General features: G+C 38.7%; 1 protein-coding gene across 3 annotated transcripts in view; it reads right to left on the bottom strand.

Annotated features, from left to right (window-relative positions):
• The window catches only part of LOC115031487 (uncharacterized), a 173262-nt gene that overhangs the window by 98431 nt on the left and 53149 nt on the right, over positions 1 to 21682 (bottom strand). For all 3 annotated transcript variants that reach the window (XM_085841682.1, XM_085841684.1, XM_085841683.1), the window contains exon 6: positions 14391 to 14582. Coding sequence is in view for 1 of the 3 variants with exons in the window: in XM_085841684.1 (XP_085697810.1) it covers positions 14391 to 14423 (33 nt within the window). In the remaining 2 variants the exon portion in view is untranslated. The remainder of the gene's footprint in view (positions 1 to 14390; positions 14583 to 21682) is intronic.

Here is a 21682-nt window from a genome sequence, read left to right as displayed (position 1 = left end):
GCCTAGCAAACACAGGAGTGGATGTTCACAGTCAGCTATTGGATGTATCACAGGGCTCCCAATGGAGAAGCTAGAGAAAGTACCCAAGGAGCTAAAGGGATCTGCAACCCTATTGTTGGAACAACATGATGTACTAACCAGAACCCCGGAGCTCTTGTCTCTAGCTGCATATGTATCGAAAGATGGCCTAGTCGGCCATCAATGGAAAGAGAGGCCCATTGGACTTTCAAACGTTTTATGCCCCAATATAGGGGAATGCCAGGGCCAAAAGAATGGGAATGGGTGGGTAGGGAAGTGGGGGGCGCTATGGGGGACTTTTGGGATAGCATTGGAAACGTAATTGAGGAAAATATGTAATAAAAATATTAAATAAATAAATAAATAAATAAAAGTTTAAAAAAAAAAAAAAGAAAAAACAAACCTATGTAAAATGTCACCAGTGTTCTCTCTGGGGAACTAATGAGTTTATTGTGCTAACTTATAGAACCCAGGCAATGTGCTATTGAATGTACTGTGTATGTTGTGACCCCAAGGTTGCACTGAAAGAAGAAAATTACTGACCACCAGAACACTCACCCCAGAGTACATTCTGAACTCTCACACCAGAGTCAGACCCCCTCTCAAATGAAAACTGTTCCAGGGACATTTCTGAGATAAGGGTTTCCTGGAACGAACCCAGTCCAACCCCTCCCAACTGAGGACTGTGCCAGGGACATTTTTGAGATAAAGGGTGTGAGTAAAAACCTCAGTTTCAATGAATCAAGTACATGGCCAAAGTGTGGGACGCGGTTGCAAAAGCACTTTGGAAAAACCCTTGGTTGAATCACTTAGTGACGTAAAAACTGTATTTTCCCTGCCCTGCTCCCCCCCTTACCCTTCTCCTATAAAAGCTTGTGAAAAGTTTGGGCTAATTGCCGGATCTCCTCTGCACCTGCTGCATGAGGTCCGGCCCCAGATATCTGGTATATATGTGCTTTTTGTTTGTTTTGTCTGCTTTCTTGTCGTTGCTTTATTAAATCTTGCTCCCTATACATCTTAAGTACCGGTCTCAGTGTCTTCTTGGGTGCGCGGCTGACCCGAGGCTTGAGTAAGTGCCTCCCTTTGGGAGTTTTGGAGTCTTTCATTTGGTGCGTTGGCCGGGAATCAGCGCGTCTACCCAGAAGTCCTGGACCCACTCAGAAGTAAGATTTACTGTTCTGCTTTGGTCTGGTGTCTGTGTTCTGTTAATTTCTGAGAGGCCAGGAAGGCCATTCTGTATGAGCGATCGCTGTTCTGGTTTTGCGTGACGCTCTGTGCTCAGTAAGAGCACCAGAGATCGCACTCCGGGAGGGAATGCGAAGTGAGTAAGGGGCAGACGTGCCCCAGGTGCTCACCGTCCGATCTGCCCCTGGGAGACGTCCCAGGTGAGATAGGGGAGGACCAAGGACGCTTGGTGGACCCCACTGGAGACCGGGATGGTCTCAATCTGTCGGCCTTGGAGAGGCCATCTGATTCTGTAAGTTGCCTGTAGTGTCTCAAGTCTTGTGTCTGCTTTTGTCGTGTCTGCTATTAATCTAGAAATGGGACAATCTGCTGGGTGTGTAGGTGTGGAACTGCTGCATTTGTGTATTCTGAGATTGTGGGTTTATTCTGGCAGTGGCTGTGAGAGGACGACTGTCTATGGCCTCACAGTCTGCACCCCAAAGAAGTGTTCCAAGGGAGACCCTGGAAGGAGTGCCCAGGGTACAGAACAGTTAAAAAGACCTGGCTGTTGCCTGGCAGAGTGAAAGAGAGAGAGTGTTCCCTCTGCCAGGGCGGGAGTGAATGTGGAATCCCACCCCTATCAGAAAAAAGGAGTCAATGTGAAATCCGACCCCGTCAGAAAATAGTGTTTGGCTGATTGTGTAAGTCCAGGCGTGGACGAGTGTGCTTGTTTGTGGCCACATGACAGACTGTGTGTGTGTGTGTGTGTTAACCCTTTGTCGACTGTAGACTTGGACTGACGTCAGGACAGAATTTGTCAGAAATGGTTTTAAAAGGAAAAAAAAAAACTCAGTGCTGGTGAGTCCCAGGCTGCTCAAAAGAGCTCTGAGATTGCAGAGCTGGGCTAAGAATTTCCGGCTTTGGCAGCGCGGGTAGGGCTTTGATAGCAGCAGTGGTGCTGAGGTTCTGAGTTCTGCAGACACAGCAGCAACGGAGGCTGTCTGTGCCCTGCGAGTGAGTTGTAAAATGCTGATAGTGAGTGCAGCGGCCTGCCAGCCCCCGCCTGCCAGTCCCGGAGTGGCCGTGAAGCTTGCCACAGCTGGGGAGGGGCCGACTACAGCGTCCCTTTTTTGGCCCCCCCCCCAGAGTCTACCCGCACTCCCCTGTGCCTGCCTGGCTGCCTGCGCGCCTCCCTCACCAAGGTCAGTGCAGGGAGCACGGGGGTGTCTCCCGGGTGCATGCCCACACTCCTTTGTGCTCACCCCCTCGCTGCCGCTGCCACCAAGGGCTCAAGCCGTGTGGAAAGACAGTGCAGAGAGCACCAGGCACCGCCCTGAGCTGCTGGCAGTGAGTGAGAGAGACATCCACTCACTTGGGGCTTCTTCTGTCCAAGGTAAGGAGCACCTGCAGGTCTAACTGCCAGGCTCAGATAAAGGTCTCATGTCTGTGGGGCTAGTAAATGTCCCATCAATCTGACCTAGGTAATAGGTAATAAAAAGTTATAGAAGTTAAGAAAAGGATAGAGGTCTGAAAAAAAAAGAGCTGAGAGCAAAGCTTCAGCAGACTCAGAAGAAATAGGTTAACAGTAAAGAGAGGTAAACTATGAAAAAGTTAAGTGACAGAATATAGATGTAATAATTAGATAACATTCAAAGTAAGCAAAGACAAAAAAGAGATATATATATAGATAGAAAGAGAAACAAAAAGATGAGATCTCCATTGCAGTTAAGAAACAGGAGTAAAGAGAGATAAATGACGAAGATTAGAACTTAGCACAGTGATACTTGCTAATAATACTAGCACTTAGAGATGATCTGTAAGAAATAAGGAGCCAGAAAATTTTCAAAAAAAGATAAGAGAAATGAAATGCTGGTCACAAAAGTCAGGGAGACTAGAAAACTTAGTACCCGGCGACAAAAAGAAGAAAGCTTTTGGCTAAAGATCAAAGTGTTTACTGTTAAGAAGAAAAGAGCACTGGGTGAGAGACTGTCCTAACAAAAAGAAGAGGAGCCCCCCCTCATGACCAAACCCTTCACCTGTTTGTGGCTGAAAGTAAAGAAAAAGCAGAAGGGGTGCTAACACAGAAGCTGAGTCCTTAAAAGAGACCGGTGGCCTACCTGTTGAAGCAGCTAAAAAGAGACTGTGTTTCATATTCCTCCACTGACCAGTGCAAAGCAAGTTTAAAAGGTTCCTGGACACTGCAGGCCTTTGCAGACTGTGGATTCCAGGTTTTGCTGAATTAAAAAGATAAACAGCCCTTCGTATAAGAAATAAAGAACAACCTTGGATGGCCTTAGATGCTATTGAGACTGCCCTAATGCTGTCCCTAACTTTGGGACTCCTAGATGTGACTGAGAACAAAAGTATTGCCAAAGAGGTTCTTACTCAGAGATTGGGACCCTGAAAAAGACCCACGGTGGCATACTTGTGAAAATTAGACCTGGTGACTGTAAGATGACCTGCTTGTCTGCACATAAGTGGCTTCTAGTCAAGGACGCAGATAAACTGACTCTGAAACAAAACTTGGCACATGCCCTAAAAGTGTGGTTCAGCCCCCTGACCGATGGCTGACTAATGCTCTGGAAAACATGAACTCTTGGCGCTAACCCAAGCCCTGCGGTTGGCTAAAGGCAGAGACCGAGGTGCCGAGACGACGAAAAGCGGTGGCTCACCGAAGCCAAGAAAAAGACTGTGATGCTGATCCCAACCCCCACCACCCCGCGCCAAGTACGTGAGTTTCTGGGGACGGCGGGCTTTTGCAGAAAAAAAGTCCCATTCACCTGGACTGAGGAACACCAAAAAGCCTTTGACAGCATAAAGGCAGCCCTGCTTGTTAAAGACGCTGACAAGCTTACTCTGGGTCAGCATGTGACTATACCCACTACCAGAGTTTACTGCTCCTTGGCGATGACTCCACTCCTGTACATCAATGTGCTGATGTCCTGGCTGAGAAAACTGGAACAAGGAGAGATCTGACTGATCAGCCTTGGCCAGGTGTGCCTGCCTGGTACACAGATGGCAGCAGCTTTGTCACAGGAGCAACAGTAGTAGATGGAAAGCAGCTCATATCCATGGGGCCATCTACCAACAGAGGGGGCTACTTACCTCGGCAAGTAAAGATCAGATCAGCCTTGGCCTGAGAGTTTGAGCTGGTACACGGACGGCAGTAGCCTCGCGATTGAAGAAAAAGACGTTCTCAAAATGGATAAATGAGACTGCTCACATAGTCATCAAAAAGATTATTGAAGAAAATTTTTCCAAGGTTCAGAGTGCCAAAAGCAATAGTGTCAGATAATAGCCCTGCTTTGTTGCCCAGGTAAGTCAGGGTGTGGCCAAGTATTTAGAGGTCAAATAAAAATTACATTGTGTGTATAGACCTCAGAGCTCAGGATAGATAAAATAAATTAGTTTAAAACTCTATGACAGACCTTGACTAAATTAATCGTAGAGACTGGCACAGACTTGGTGTTCCTTCCCTATGCCCTATCTCTTGATTCAGTTTTACTCTGTTTAAAATCCTTTATGAGACTCCTATGCCCATCATAGTCTCAAATGATGTGTTTAAACCTATGTTATTATAATAATGATCTGTATGCTAAGTTAAAAGGCTTGCAGGTGGTCTGGTCACAACTGGGAAAAATCGGACTGAGTACATGGACGACATTGCTCCAGGGATCCCAACAGCTGAGACAGTAAACGAGCTGGGTACCCCAAGGACATCTCACCAGTTCCAGCCAGAGATCTGATCTACGTGCACCTACATCATGCCCAGACCCTCAAGCCTCGCTAAAAGGGCCCCTGCCTAGTTCTGTTTACTAATGCTTCTTATTCTGTTTTTGTTCCCATGTTAAAATAGAGTCTTTCATTTGGTGCATTATGCAGTATCTGAAATTCTAAGATTAGAATTATTTACTAAAAGAAGGGGGGAATGAAAGAAGAAAATTACTGACCACCAGAACACTCACCCCAGAGTACATTCTGAACTCTCACACCAGAGTCAGACCCCCTCTCAAATGAAAACTGTTCCAGGGACATTTCTGAGATAAGGGTTTCCTGGAACGAACCCAGTCCAACCCCTCCCAACTGAGGACTGTGCCAGGGACATTTTTGAGATAAAGGGTGTGAGTAAAAACCTCAGTTTCAATGAATCAAGTACATGGCCAAAGTGTGGGACGCGGTTGCAAAAGCACTTTGGAAAAACCCTTGGTTGAATCACTTAGTGACGTAAAAACTGTATTTTCCCTGCCCTGCTCCCCCCCTTACCCTTCTCCTATAAAAGCTTGTGAAAAGTTTGGGCTAATTGCCGGATCTCCTCTGCACCTGCTGCATGAGGTCCGGCCCCAGATATCTGGTATATATGTGCTTTTTGTTTGTTTTGTCTGCTTTCTTGTCGTTGCTTTATTAAATCTTGCTCCCTATACATCTTAAGTACCGGTCTCAGTGTCTTCTTGGGTGCGCGGCTGACCCGAGGCTTGAGTAAGTGCCTCCCTTTGGGAGTTTTGGAGTCTTTCAGCACCAAAAAGTCCTTAACCATCAAATAGCATGGTGTGTGCATAGGTGTACTGCTGAGCTCACCATTTTGGGGATCCCTTGGCTAACATTCTCAATACATTTCATAAGGTAACATTAAGTTAGATTCGAGTTGCTAGGAATTGTAAGAACATATTAATGATGAAATTCTCCCATTTATTGAGGGGTTGTGAATAATCAAAAACCCTGCCATAACATCACCATCTCAAACAACTGGGAGAAATTTCCAAAATTCTTCACTCATAGGTGAAAAATTATTGTCAAATACTCTACTGAATCACCGGGCATGGCGGTGCAAATCTTTAATCCCAGAACTTGGGAGGCAGAGGCAGGCGAATTTCTGAGTTCAAGGCCAGCCTGGTCTACAGAATGAGTTCCAGTATAGCCAGGACTATACAGAGAAACCCTGTATGTATATGTATGTATGTATGTATGTATGTATGTATGTATATATATATATATATATATATATATATATATATGAGTTTGACAGTGTATGGAATGTACATGAGATGAACTTAAAGGGAATTCTACTATTGATTTATATAATTAAAAAAAGAGTGTTCATTTATGAAATAAAAGAAATACATGATAAAATTTCTTGTGTTAATCTATACGTGCTTTTAAACTGCTACATAAAACATATGCACACAAGAAGGCATTCTTATGTTAAAGCTAGAGTAGTCTAAATGTGAATTTACAATTTAGTTAATTCACTTACCAAAGAGAATAAAAATGATTGTTGTAAGTTATCCTTTACATGCTTTTTGTAGACTGTGATAAGAACAGTCATAAGACTACTATTTTTGATGCTCTGTTGTTTGATTCTTTCATTCATATAGTACGAGGCTATTATGATTGATAAAAAAAGAGCAGCTTCTGAAGACATTTTGAAAAATGTGTGTGAAACTAAAGTGGGAAGAAATAGTTCTACTTCTAGTGCAGATTCCTTCTGAGATCAATCAGGATTGACAACTTGATATATAGCTCAGTCCAAGTCAATGAAAGATAACATCAAACTAGCTACACTGAATGTAATAGAAGAGAAAGTGGTTGAAAGAGTCTTGAACGCATGGGCACAGGGGGAAATTTCCTAAACTGAACTCAAATGGTTCAGGCTCTAAGATAAAAATTAATAAATGGGACCTCACAGGACTTTAAAGCTTCAGTAGGGCGGAGGACATATTTAATAGGAAAAATTAGAAACATACAGATTGTGAAAAAATTCTTCAATAACAGAACATTCAATAGTGGGGTAATTTCCAAAATACATGAAGAACTCAAGAAATGACCCACCAAGAAACCAAACGACACAATCAAAAAACTGGATAAAGAATTGAACAGAGAATTCACAACAGTACAATGTGGAATGGCTAATAAGCACTTAGAAGTCTTCAAAATCTTTACTGATCAGCAAAATGCAAATCAAAATGACACTAACATTCCTCCTTACACCAAGCAGAATGGCTAAGTTAAAAAAGTCAGGTGATAGCACATATTGTTGAGGATGTGGAGAATTTAATCTCTCCTCCATTTTTGGTGGGTATTCAAGCTGGTACAACCACCATGGAAATTAATCTGGAGTTTCCTCAGAACCTTCTACCTGAAGACCAGCTATATTACTCTTGCCATAAACACAAAATATGTGCCACCATTCCAAAGATGCCCATGTTCCACTGTGTTCCTTGCAGCCTATTTATGATATCTACAAGTTGGAATCAACCCAGATGTCCCACAACAGAAGAATCAATAAAGAAAATGTGGTTCATTTACACGATGGAATACAAATCAGCTATTAAGAAAGAGGGAATTATGAGTTTTGCAAGCAAATGGATGGAACTGGAAAATATCATCTAAGTGTGGTAACTTAGACCCAAAAGGATATGCATGACATATTCTCACTAATAGGGAATATTAGTCAAAAAAGAACAAAACACCAAGAAGACAATCCACAGAACTTAAGATAGCTAAAAACTAGAATGGCCCAAGTGAGGATGCCTCAATCTGACTTGAGGAGAGAGAAGAAAGATATCATGGAGGGTAGATGGAGGGAGTTATTGGTGTGGAAAAGGGGAAAGGGAAGGGAATAGCTATGGGTGCAGCATGATCAGGTTTTGGAAAAAATAGAATTGAAGCATCAAGTGCCAGAAGAAAGCATGTAAACACACAATCTTGAGAGGGAAGAAGTGAGGGAACCCTCTAGAAAGTACCTGGGAGGTATGAATCTGTCAGGATTGAAAGGGATGGTCTTTAGATGAAATGCCCAACAGTGTAAAGATGGAACTTGTAGAGTTAACCTCCAGTAGAAAGACAAGGTTTCAATTAGAGTGATGGGGTTTCTGTCCCAAAATCAAAACCTCTGACCCAAAATTAAAAGGTGACAATTACCTGGGTGAAGAGTAAAAAAAGAAATATGTTAGGAAATACTAGATTTCAAGAGATCTGATGGAGTAAAAAGGGACCTAGTATTTTTGCACCCAGGAATACCAAAAGCAGCTGATAAGACTCAGAGGCAGATAGTTGCATCCACCCAATGGACAGAAGCAGATGACCCAGTTGTTGAATTAGGAAAATACTGAAAGAAGCTGAGGAGGAGGGCAACCTTGTAGGAGGACCAGCAGTCTTAAGTATTCTGGACCCTGAGTTCTCTCAAACACTGGACCACCAAACAAGCAGCATAGACGTGAGGGAACCCTGATATGAGGACACCAACATACATACAGCAGAGGATGGCCATGTCTGCTTTCATGCAGAGGGGATGCATCTAACCCACAAGGGACAGGAGGCCACAGGGAATTTAGAGGTCAGGTGGGGTGGGGCATGTGTACATCCACAAGTATGCAGGGTAATGGGGGAAGCATGAGATGTGAAGCAGAAGGAGGATGGACGAAGGAATATATATGGAGTGTTCAACCAACAAAGAAGTTTCTAAAAAAATGTAGAAGTTAGTAAATATAAATTAACAAAGCTGGAAAAATATCATCAAAATATCATCTTTCAAACCAAAAATTCCTATAGTAAAGAAAAGTGACTTTGTATATAACCACATACTCTTCCCATTGAAAACTCCATATCTGATGTGAGAAATGTTTCTTATAAGGTCCATATACCATTTAACAAATAAATGCAGAAATCACATCAAAACACAGTGTGGAACACCGTCAACAAATAGCTTGATAATACTCCTTCTGTATCTAAATCACAAGGATCATTGTGTAAAAGGACAAGAAACTAGGTAATATCTAGGATATGAGGTCATTTGCTATAAGATTATGTCTTCTAGAAATGTCAAAAATTACTTTAAGAAGTTGATTTTCAAATGTTTCAAGGACATAAAAATGCTGACAGTAAGACTTCCAGTTTTCTGGGAAAAAGGTCATCCAACAGAAAATGATCAGCCCTAGAAATATATATACATAGCCCTATACAAACTAAAAGGGCTGTAATTTTTTTTTCCCATGGTCAAAACACTGACCTATAATTGTTTCTTTCTGAAAGAACTGCAGGGAAGAAAATGGAGAGGAGCATGAGGGAAAGAAAGTCCAGAAGCAGGACTATAGTGGGATCCCGCTCCAGGGAGGGAACCAAAGCCTGGCACTCTTTCTGAGGTTATGGAGCACCTACAAAAAGGGACCTATCATGACTGCCCTCTGAAAGACCCAGCATGCTGATGAAAGAGTCAGATGCAGATATTTGCACCCAAACAACGGACAGAACCTGCTGACCCCTTCCATTACAGTAAGGTAAAGCTGGGAGAAGCCCTGCTAAAGGAGCAGGGCGACCCTTCAGAAGACCCAGCAGTTTCAGTTAACCCGGATACTTGAAATCTGTCAGACATTGGACATCCAACCAAGTAGCATGCAGCACCTGAAATGAGGACCCCAACACATATACAGCAGAAGACTGCCAGACATGTGTTCAATCAGAGAAGATGTTACTAACCCATAAGATACTGGAGACAAAAGGGAGTTCAGAGGTCTGGTTGGATGGGGAGTGGGGAGGTGGGAACATCTTCCTGGAGATAGGGATGCAAGGATGAAGTATGGGAAACAGAGCAGTTCTAGGGAGGACGAAGAAGTGAACAAAATCTGGAGTGTAAAAAAATTAAATAAAAAAGAATTTTAAAAAATTAAGAAAATATTTAATCACTAATAGATAGAAACTCTACATATAGAACTGCCTTACATTTACTCTATAGGCACCAATAAGTTGTGTTTTTATTTTCATGTGAGTCTATTATAGACTACTCTTAGCAGAAATATTTGCAGTTAAATCTCCCTACTTCCCATATATTTTCATATTTTATAGTTGAGTTATTAATATACCAACTGATAAAATTTATTTAGCCACATGTATCTGTTCATAAGAGTAAAATATTAATGATATAATAGAAAAGGCTATTAAAATATTAATTTATTTTATTCTCTCTGTGTGTGCACACATGCATGGGTATGTGAGAGAGAGAGCATGGGAGAGGGAATGGAGGAGGGGGAGAGGTACAGGGTGCACATGTTGGAGTCAGAGGAAAATTTATGACAGTTCATTCTCTTCTACTATGTGTGACCCAGAAGTGGTGCTCAGGTCCTCATGCTTGTCATTAGCATCTTTACCTGCTGAGCAATTGCAGGAGCCCGAACTAATGAAAATTCTAAGTTAATAAATAGTATTCAGAACTCATACACTGCAATTCTTACTTCTACGATAGAATGTACAAATTTCAATTATTAGCATTCACTCCATGTGTTTCTTGTGTTAAGTGTCTTCACTTGTCTTCCACAATATTAGAGTCTGTGTACTATAGACCAATAAATAAAAGATGAAAAGAATAAACTCAAACTTATATACAGATAAGTACATTTAATCAGAATTAAATAAAAATAAGCCATGAACTTGAAAAGGAGCAAAGAATATTATGTTGTAAGTTAGGAGAAAGAAAGTTAGGAGAAAGAAAGGTCTTATAGCAAATGACCTCATATGGGTGGGTTTGGGGGACTTTTGGGATAGCATTGAAAATGTAAATGAGGTAAAACTGTATTATAATTGCAAAAACAAAGACATCAATTTAAAAAATACTTTTCGACAAAATAAAGATGAAATTACTGCTATGAACATAGTGGAGCAGCAGTGCTCCACTATGTTCATAGCAGCCTTATTTACAATAGCCAGTAGCTGGAAAAAACCCAGATGCCCCTCAACAGAGGAATGGATACAGAAAATGTGGTACATTTACATAATGGAGTATTACTCAGCTATTAAAAAGAATGAATTTATGAAATTCTTAGGCAAATGGATGGACCTGGAGGGCATCATGCTGAGTGAGGTAACCCAATCACAAAGGAACTCACACAATATGTACTCACTGATAAGTGGATATTAGCCCAGAAACTTAGGATACCCAAGATATAAGATACAATTTGCTAAACGCATGAAATTCAAGAAGAACGAAGACCAAAGTGTGGACACTTTGCCCCTTCCTAGAAATGGGAACAAAACACCCATGGAAGGAGTTACAGAGACAAAATTTGGAGCTGTGAGGAAAGGATGGACCATCTAGTGATTGCCATATGCAGGGATCCATCCCATAATCAGCTTCCAAACGCTGACACCATTGCATACACTAGCAAGATTTTGCGAAAAGGACCCTGATATAGCTGTCTCTTGTGAGACTATGCCGGGGCCTAGCAAACACAGAAGTGGATGCTCACAGTCAGCTATTGGATGGATCACAGGGCCCCCAATGGAGGAGCTAGAGAAATTACCCAAGGAGCTAAAGGGAACAGCAACCCTATAGGTGGAACAACAATATGAACTAACCAGTACCCCGGAGCTCTTGTCTCTAGCTGAATATGTAACAAAAGATGGCCTAGTAGGCCATCACAGCAAAGAGAGGCCCATTGGACTTGCAAACTTTATATGCCCCAGTACAGGGGAACCCCAGGGCCAAAAAGGGGGAGTGGGTCTGTAGGGGATTGGGGGGGTGGGTTTGGGGGACTTTTGGGATAGCATTGAAATTGTAAATGAGGAAAATACCCAATAAAAATAAATTTTAAAAAAAAGAAAGGATTCACTATATGAAAAAAAAAAGATGAAATTACTGAAGAGTCCTTGCCCATCTAACATTAAACAACAAATCAATACAGATATAAACCAAGGTTCATCCTAGCCAACTGATGCATTTTGGGGAAAATATACAGATTATTGTAATTGGTTATTTTCAGGGCTGTGTGTATTCAGAAAAAAAGACTGCCCAGAAAAGCATTACCCAGTAAGCATGATACCTTTCTTATAGATTAAATGTCAGAGCCATGCTCCCATACTTATGCTTTGCATATATTTCCTAGCCTCTTATATGGTCACACTCAGTAAGTTTAGATTTCCCTATAATAAATTGTCTGATCATGTGAATACTAGAATGAGGATCTCTGTCCTTTTCTTGTAATCTGGTGAGCACATGTAAACAAACTTCAAACCAATCTAGGGTATCTATTTACTATGTGGCTCAGGTGATTAACCTAGATGCCTGCTGTTTGCCTGGAAATAGAGGACTAGACAGTACCATGATCTATTCCTATATCTCTTCTTTCCTTTTCAGCTCCCTCTTTTCTCGAGTTTTTGTGACCACTAGATAATTTTAAATAGCTGAATTAGGATATTGACTCTACAGTGGTTTACTGAATACAGAAGTATATTTTTCATACCATTGTCTATGAAAAATTCTCATGGAAAATCTTTTACACCATTTTTGAGTACAAGTCAATGGTGAGATTAATAATTAATAATAATGAATGGACAGCTGAATTAATAGACATGGAAAACCTGGTACTACATTTAAACTGTCATTATCAGGTCTTTCTTCACTGGAAAGTGTGACACTTTTTTCTCGTGTATTTGGATAGGTGACACATAAAATTCATTTTTTGCTTCTATGAGAATGCATATTTAATCCAATAAGAACTTTATTTCAAAATAAAACTGTCATATCTTTATTGAACTTTTTGGAAGCTATACATTGACTGTCATTTCTGTGAAACATGCAAGATTCAAAAGTGACTAGGATTTGAGCTTGGTGGTATCTAAATGGTTCCTGTAGCAGCTATATAACCTATCACCCAATGAGGATATTTTTTACAACGCTTATATTTACATGTCCCAAGCCCCTAATCCAAAAATACCAGCATCCTGAGAAACAGAAACTTCGTTTCCATTTGTTTCAGTAATATACAAAGTAAGTTTCATAATAGATTTAATTCATTTAGATTTCCTTTGAGGAATCTGCATTCAAAACTACTATGAAGGCCTCCCATGTCTATCACTGCCATTCACAATTTAAAATGTTAGGGCCTCCGCAAGTACTTGATTTTTTGTGTGTCTGTACTTTCTACAAAAGCAAGTAAAGGCTATTGTACTCTTTCCAGTCCCCTTGTTAGGCATCACATGAATGTACAATAAAGATTTTACATTTTTAATAAACCTCTGCTTTTACTCATTTTAAACAAATTATCCATGCTTGCTTATTCAGATGCACATTCATTTCTCTTAAATGAGCTTCAAAATCTGATAAATCCTCAAAATTTAGCATTATATTACATACAGAGAATCAAAAGAATACAACTGATGGACAGAAAAATAAGAAAATTTGTTGAGCCACAGCTTATAATTAACTACATATTTGCCAGTACAATAATCAAGATAAGTTGTTAAAGAAAAATTTCTGTGCTAACAAAATATTAGTAATTACAGTTAATGTTAGTAACTAATCAGATATTAACAGTACATATAAGCCATATATGATATACTATGATAGAATCAACCTATTAGCACCATTTAATTCTTTCACATATCAACAATTAGGTAAAATAATATGCAATTGAGGCATCTAGATTATGGACAAGAACAAAAGCTTGCATTTTAAAAAAGTACTACAGTATACACAAAAGCCACAAGATGGTATCTAATAATCACTATTGAAAAATGCTGTGTAATGCTAAAAATAAATTGTATTAAAGCAGTCTATTTCAAATAGTATACATACTAGAAATCAGGCAAACTGGGCAGTGGCTAGAAATTATGGTACATTGTGATTCAAAGTCAAAAACAATATAAAACAAAAGACATTTTTATGTTAAGGTTTTCATTGGATAAATGCATATTCTTTGTTTTGACGCTCCTAAAAGAATGAAGTGTGCAAATATATAAGTATGAACATTTAACTAGGTTTCTTCCCAACAATAACAATGCAAAGCTTATGCAAGAATTTGGATTTAAATGTAACGTAAAACCTCTGAGACTTTTGATGTTAGCAAGATGATAATTAAGGAGAACTGCAGTATTTGTGATTTAGTAATCTCAGAGGGCAGTAGCATACTAAATCAGGTGATGTCAGAAAATATTCAAGAAATTTTCAACTTGACAAGTGAGAACTGCTGTCCTGATATAAAAACGTTTCACAAATGCAATCAGCCAACTCAGATTAAGGAGCAACAGGTCTCTTGTCTCTGTCAGGTAAGGAAGGATGACATAATACACTATCCTTGCAGATGAAGCAGGGCTACAAGGCCGAGTCCTGAATGACAGATATTAAAACCGACTCAATGACCAGAAGCAATAACAAATATCTTGCACAACATACAGGATTAGTTTCATCCAGAGCAGGAATGTGAAGAATCATAGCAAATTACCTGGCCTCGGTGACGTTTTCTTTTCATTTTCATCTGAAGGTTTCCCGAGCAAGCTTCCTTCTAGTAAAAGCTGCTTCTTGTCAATCTACAGCAAGAGCTTCGTACAAGATGAGAGCTAAACATCAACCAGGAACATTACTGGAATATTTTCTGTGTGAATAAATTTCTTTAGCTCTGCTTGACTCCGACTGGCTGAGTATATATGGAAAAATAGAGAAAAGGTTTTGGACCAATCAGGAGAGAGATCTCAAGAATGATAAAAGAGGCATAAGCCTGTTGTTACCAGGGAGATTTTTCCAACAAAGCCCCTCCATCTCTTCCCCCCTCCCTGCCTGTTGCATCAGCAATAATAATAAAGAAGAGATAGAAAGATTGAGATATTATATAGTTATTCTTTGGTTTCTGGCTCTAATTAAAAACACAGAAAACTGTTCAGTAATGCCTGAGCCTTTGAGCCTGAATTTGACTAATGGTACCTGTAATAAAGCATCCATTTTTTGTCTGTGCACTGCTGTGTGTAATCATGTGCTTGTCAAATGCACCTCAGAGCTGAACCTTTGTAATATTCCTGTGGCAATATACTGAGGAGTCATGCATATATGGAAATTTATCACAATAATTCATATATTTATGCATATCACAACTTACAAACAATGCACTTGAATTATCAAACGGCATATTTGTGTCCAGTATCATAAACCTACTTATCTCATAATATACCTAATCTTAAATTATATTAATGGTAAAGAAATACTAAAAGGAGTTTATTTTAGAAAAGAAATATACAAGATATAGACATATTATTTTCCTCTATGTGTGAATACATTATTTTTATGCAGAGCAGCATACTGTGTATTTGAGTATGGTGTGTATATGAGATCGTATAGAATTGTTATTACAATGTCATTATTTTGTAAACATTATCTAATATTCATATGCCATTTAATGTGTTAAAAATACAACCATTACTTATACTACATTAGGTTACTCACAATATTTATAACTAATAGTCCGTGGCCATTTAATATGATCTCATTTTAATACACTCTCAGCAAACTTGGAGCTATTGATATGTACTCAGATGCTGAGAGATCTACAGGAGCATGAGTACCCTCTGATGTTAATCTTCCCTAAGAATATTTCTTTCGATCTGCAACCAGTTCATCAAAGAAAAAAAAAAAAAAAAAAAAAACTTCTGCAAGTTTCTTTCATCCCATCTCTGATGCCTTTTTGTAATATCCTCAAATTTCAAGTTTAGAATCTGCACACTAGACTGAAATCTTAGAAGATACAATTGTGGTTTTGTTATTCTTCTGTGAGCATGGTATATGTAGCTGAAAAATCAACAAAGATGAATCACTTATACCGTGCATTTCACAAGTGAACCAAACTTCTGATAAAGTACAGATCAGCATGATTCCAATTATCCCACCTTTTTTTTTTCCTTTGAAAAGCAGAAATTTCTATTAACTGGTTCAAATGTATACCATGTTTGCCATTTTGGATTACATAGTATTTTTTTATGTTCATGGCAGAAAATGTATTATAGATTGAAGTAATATATGTTTCCAAATAATAAAGAGTAGAATTATTCAGTTATTATTAAATAAAAAAACTTGACAATAGTAAGGATTATTTTGCTCTGTTCTACCATTTCCCACATCATGTTATATTCCTGATGGTTCAAGTCCTTTCTGTACAATCAACTTTGTGTTCTTTCCCTCATTTTCTTCCATAAATTCAATCTTTCTTTTGCTTGAATGTTGTTTTGTTGTTGTTTTTGTTGTTGGTGGTGGTGGTGATGGTGGTGGTGGTGGTGGTGGTGATGGTGATGGATGGCTGTGGTGATAGTTCTCCTCACTATATTTACTTCTTTTTCTTGTTTTGCATTATTTGTTTGTTTGTTTGTGTTCAACAACCATCCAAGAATTGATGGTGAATTAGCAATGCAGATATCTACAAGTATATAATACCTAGATCTGTGGCATATCTATTTTAAGGTTCTTCTTCACACAACCATGGTCAGTTAAGGATTCTGACTCATGGTGTTAGTGTGCACTAAGGCAAATCTGATAGTAGTTGGTGACTTCCACAAGATTTGTGTTATATTTCACCTAGATAATTTGCAGGCCATTCATCATTATTGACTAAATATTTTGATATTGATTTAGATTTTATATTTCTCTTTAGCCCACAGAGAACATTTCCCACAAAAGAAACTACTATGTAAGAGTTAATGTTCTCTTTAAGCACTTATTCAACCACTCTGTTTTAAGTGAATTTTGTATGTTTTATTTATTTTTTTAGCAATTGAATGATCTGAAGCTTCCTCTTCAGATATGAAAACAAATAGAGAGACCCACATGCAAATATTAAGGAGATAGGAGAGAGGGAGGGAGGGAGGGGGAGAGAGAGAGAGAGAGAGAGAGAGAGAGAGAGAGAGAGAGAGAGAGAGAGAGAGAGAGAGGGAGAGAGAGGGAGGAAGGAAAATAGAGGAGAGGAGAGGAGAGGAGAGGAGAGGAGAGGAGAGGAGAGGAGAAGAGAAGAGAAGAGAAGAGAAGAGAAGAGAAGAGAAGAGAAGAGAAGAGAAGAGAAGAGAAGAGAAGAGAAGAGAAGAGAAGAGAAGAGAGAAATATTAGAAATATCTTTCTAAATGTGATGTCTCCATAAAGTTCCTCCACTCAGGGCTCAAAGACCATTCTGGAAAAGAAGACAGAATGAATGAAAAAGCAAAAGGTGAAGGGGGACATCAAGAGTACTAGGCTCACAAAATCAAACAAAGAATGTTCATATGAACACAGAGATACTGGAGCAGTAACATCAGAGGTTATGAGAGGATATGAGATTGTACTAGTTCCTCTGCATATATATATAATTATTTAAATGCAAAATATAAAATATTGACCTCTCAAAGGACTTTTCTCTACATTCCTCACTTACATCCTTTCCCATTTGCCTCTGAAAAGCAAACCTGTCCAAATCACTCTACTCTTTTACATCAATTACCTGCAGGTTTAGGCATATCCTATCACTCTGAGGACAGACTGGCAGCAATTTGCTACATATGTGACTGGGGCCTGCAACTGTATGCTTCTTGATTAGTAGATATTGATTAATATCTGGGAGCTTTCAGGGGTGCCAGTTAATTGACACATTTTGTCTTCTTGTGTGGTTCCTATCTCCTTGCATGCCTTCAATTCTTCGCTTAACACTTCCATAGGCCTCTGTCCAAAGCATGCTTCTCAGCAGCTTCTACACTAAGCACTTCTCTTAAAGAACAAGATAGCAACATTGATAGTTTGAGGGATTTCTATGATGTACAGACAATGGAGCCAGTTGCTCCCAAGAACATGTCTTTCCATAGTCATCTATTAGACTGTTCCTAGTGGCCTGCCTCCAAGCCCTATTGTATCTTCTTCCTAAACTTTTCTGAATTTGCACCATTATCAGTAGCCAGACTGTTTAATTAGAGTTCCCAGAATCCTAACCCGTCTACAAATGTTCCACCTCCTATTTTCTGCTACAGTTCACTTGCTACCTCTTTTTTTTTTTTTATTGATGGGTGGTGCTTACAAGAGAATCTCTCAACAAATGAGCCCATTAGTAATCCATTTTTGTTTGCTGTTATTTTGATATAAGTTCTCTGTTTGTAACACTACTGTTCTTAAACTCACTAAATAAATCAGACTGGCCTTGATCTCACAGATGTTTACTTTATATTCCCATGCTAAGTTTGTACAGATATCAGAGAGAAGTTTGGAATTGGGTGCTGTGAAATATAATTGTCAGTACTGATAACACTATTATCAATTTTCAACAGTCTTTAAATCACTGTGTGCTTAGAAGCCTATAATGAAGACACTAATATGATAAAACTTCATTGCTGTGCACCTTTCCTGCCAGGGAGAATTTATTTTTCAGGAATACTCTGACATTGGGACTCAGGGGTGATCACCATTTTCTCTACAGTGACTATTGTGGAACCAGCCAGGAGTGTACAGGCAGCAGAAGCTAGGACAAGGTCCCTCTATCTGCAAGCAGGAAGTGGAGTTGTTCCTTAACCCTCTTTGCACAGGCCTTGCCAAGAGAAAACTGGTCTCCAAGGAATGCTGACATAGGCTTACAGACCCACAGAAGGAACAAGTTCCAGCCAGAGATGGCAAGAACATCTAAAATCAGAGATTACAAGATAATGAAAGGCAAACACAAGATCTTATCAACAGAAACCAAGACAACGTGGCATCATCAGAACACAGTAACCCAATCATAGCAAATCATGGATACCACAACACACTGGAAAAGCAAGATTTGGATATTAAATCATATCTCATGATGCTGATAGAGGACTTTAAGAATGACATAAATAACTCCCATAAAGAAATACAGGAGACACCTTTAATCCCAATACATGGGAGGGAGAGACAGTCAGATTTATGAGTTCAAGGCCAGCATGGTCTACAAAGCGAGTTCCAGGACAGCCAGGGTTATACAGAGAAACCCTGTCTCAAAAACAAAACAAAACAAAACAAAACAAAACCAAACCAAAACAAACCAAAACAAACCAAAACAAAAATAAAAACAAAAAAAGAAAAACAAAAATCAAACATAAAACAAAAAAAGAAAGGAAAAAGAAACACAGGAGAACACAAGTAAATAGGAAGAAGCCCTTAAAGAGGAAACAAAAAAACCCAATAAGGAATTACAGAAAAACAAACCCAACAGGTGAAGGAATTGAACAAAACAATCCAGGATTTAAAAATGGAAGTAGAATCAATTAAAAAAAATCACAAATTGAGACAACTCTGGGGATAGAAAACTTAGGAAAGAAGTCAGGAGCCATAGATGCAAGCTCAGGTGCAGAAGATACCATAGAATATTGACACAACAATCAAAGAAAATGCAAAATGCCAAAAGATTCTAACCTAAAGCATCCATGACATCCAGGATACAATGAGAAGAATAAACTTAAGGATAATCATTTTAGAAGAGAGTGAAGATTTCAAACTTAAAGGGCCAGTAAATATATTAAACATAATTATAGAAGAAAACTTCCCTAACCAAAAGAAAAAGAAGCCTATGAACAAAAAAGAATCATAAAGAACTCCAAATAGTTTGGACCAGAAAAGAAATTCCTCCTGTCACATAATAATCAAAACACAAAATGTACAAAACAAAGAAACAATATTAAAACAGTAAGGGAAAAGCATAAACTAACATATAAAGGCAGACCGGTCAAAATTATACCAGACTTCTCGCCAGAGACTATGAAAGCCAGATGATTGATTGCAGATGACATACAGACACTAAGAACACAAATGCCAACCTAGGATACTCTACCAGAGAAACTCTCAATTACCATAGATCGAGAAATCAAGGTATTTTGTGAGAAAACCAAATTCACACAATATCTTTCCACAAATCCAACACTTCAAAGTATAATAAAGGGAAAACTCCAACACAAGGAAGGAAAGAACACCTTAGAAAAAGCAAGAAAGAAAAAAAAAAGAAAGAAAAATCAAGAAAGTAATCTTTCAACAATCCTAATAGAAGATAGCCACATGAACAGAATTTGAATTCTAACAACAAAAATAACAGGGAGCAGCCATTACTTTTTCTTAATATCTCTTAATATCAATGGATTCAATTCCCAAATAAAAATACATAGACTAACAGACTGGTTATGAAATCAGGACTCAACATTTTGCTGTATATGGGAAACCCATCTTAGTGACAAAGAGAGACACTACCTCAGAGTAAAAGGCTGGAAAACAATTTTCCAAGCAAATGGTCCCAAGAACAAGCTGGAGAAGTCACTCTAATATCGTCCAAAATCAACTTTCAACCTAAAGTTATCAAAGATGATAAGAAGGGACACTTCGTACACATCAAATATAAAATGTACCAGGATAAACTCTCAATTTGGACCATCTATGATCCAAATGCAAGGTTACTAGCATTCATAAAAGAAACTTTATTAAAGCACAAAGCGTACATTGCACAGCACACAATAATAGTGGGAGAATTCAACACTCCACTCTCAGCAAAGGAAAGATCATTGAAGACAAAACTACACAGAGACACATTGAAACTAATAGAAGTTATGAAACAAATGAATTTAACAGATATCTATAGAACAATTTATGCTAAAACAAATGGATATACCTTCTTGTCTGCACCTCATGGTACCTTCTCCATCATAGAACATATAATTAGTCACAAAACAGGACTCAACAGATACAAGAAAATTCAAATAATCCACGCATTCTATCACATCACCCTGGACTAAGGCTGATCTTCAATAATAACATAAATAATAAAAAGCCCACATAGATGTAGAAGCTGAATAACACCCTATTCAACACTAATTTGTCAAGGAAGAAATAAAGATAGAAGCAAATTCACCCAAGAGGAGTAGAAGGCAGGAAATAAACACATGGCTGAAATCAACTATTTGGAATAAAAAATAACTATACAAAGAATCAAGGAAACCAGGAGCTGGTTCTTTGGAAAAAATCAACAAAATAGATAAACCATTAACCACACTAACTAGAAGGCACAGAGACTATCCATATCAACATAGTCAAAAAAGGAAAAGGAGACATAACAACATAAACTGAGGAAATACAAAATATAATTAGATCCTACTACAAAACCCTATACTCAACAAAACCTGAATGAAATGTACCATTTTATAGACAGAAACAAGGTACCACACTTAAATCAGGATCAGATTAATAATCTAAAAATTCCCAAATGCCCTTAAGAAGGAGAAACTGTCATTAGTAGACATTAGTAATTAGTAGTCTCCCAACCAAAAAATGACAAGGAACACATTCACTTAGTGCAGAGTTCTATCAGACCTACCAAGAAGACCTAATACCAATCCTCCTCAAACTATTCCACAAAAGAGAAAAAGAAGGTACTTTATCCTGTTCCTTCTATGAAGCCACAATTACTCTGATACCTAAACCACCCAACAAAAAGCAAACTACAGACCAATTACTCTTATTAATATTGATGAAAAAATACTCAATATAATTCTATCAAACCGAATCCAAGAACACATCAAAATGATCATCCATCATAATCAAGTAGGCTTCATCTTAGGGATGCAAGGATGGTTCAATATATGGAAATCTATCAACATAATCCACTATATAAATAAACAAAAAAACCGTATGATAATGTCATTAGATGCTGAGAAAGCATTTAAAAATATCCAAAACCCATTATGGTAAAAGTCTTGGAAAGATCAGGAATTCAGGGCCCATATCTAAATATAGTAAAAGCAA

This window comes from Mus caroli, unplaced genomic scaffold (assembly GCF_978045245.1).
Source record: "Mus caroli unplaced genomic scaffold, Mus_caroli_1 scaffold_8, whole genome shotgun sequence".
In the NCBI taxonomy this organism is placed as follows: domain Eukaryota; kingdom Metazoa; phylum Chordata; class Mammalia; order Rodentia; family Muridae; genus Mus; species Mus caroli.
The sequence above is the reverse complement of the archived record's forward strand: the minus strand, read 5'-3'. Positions and strand labels throughout refer to the sequence as shown.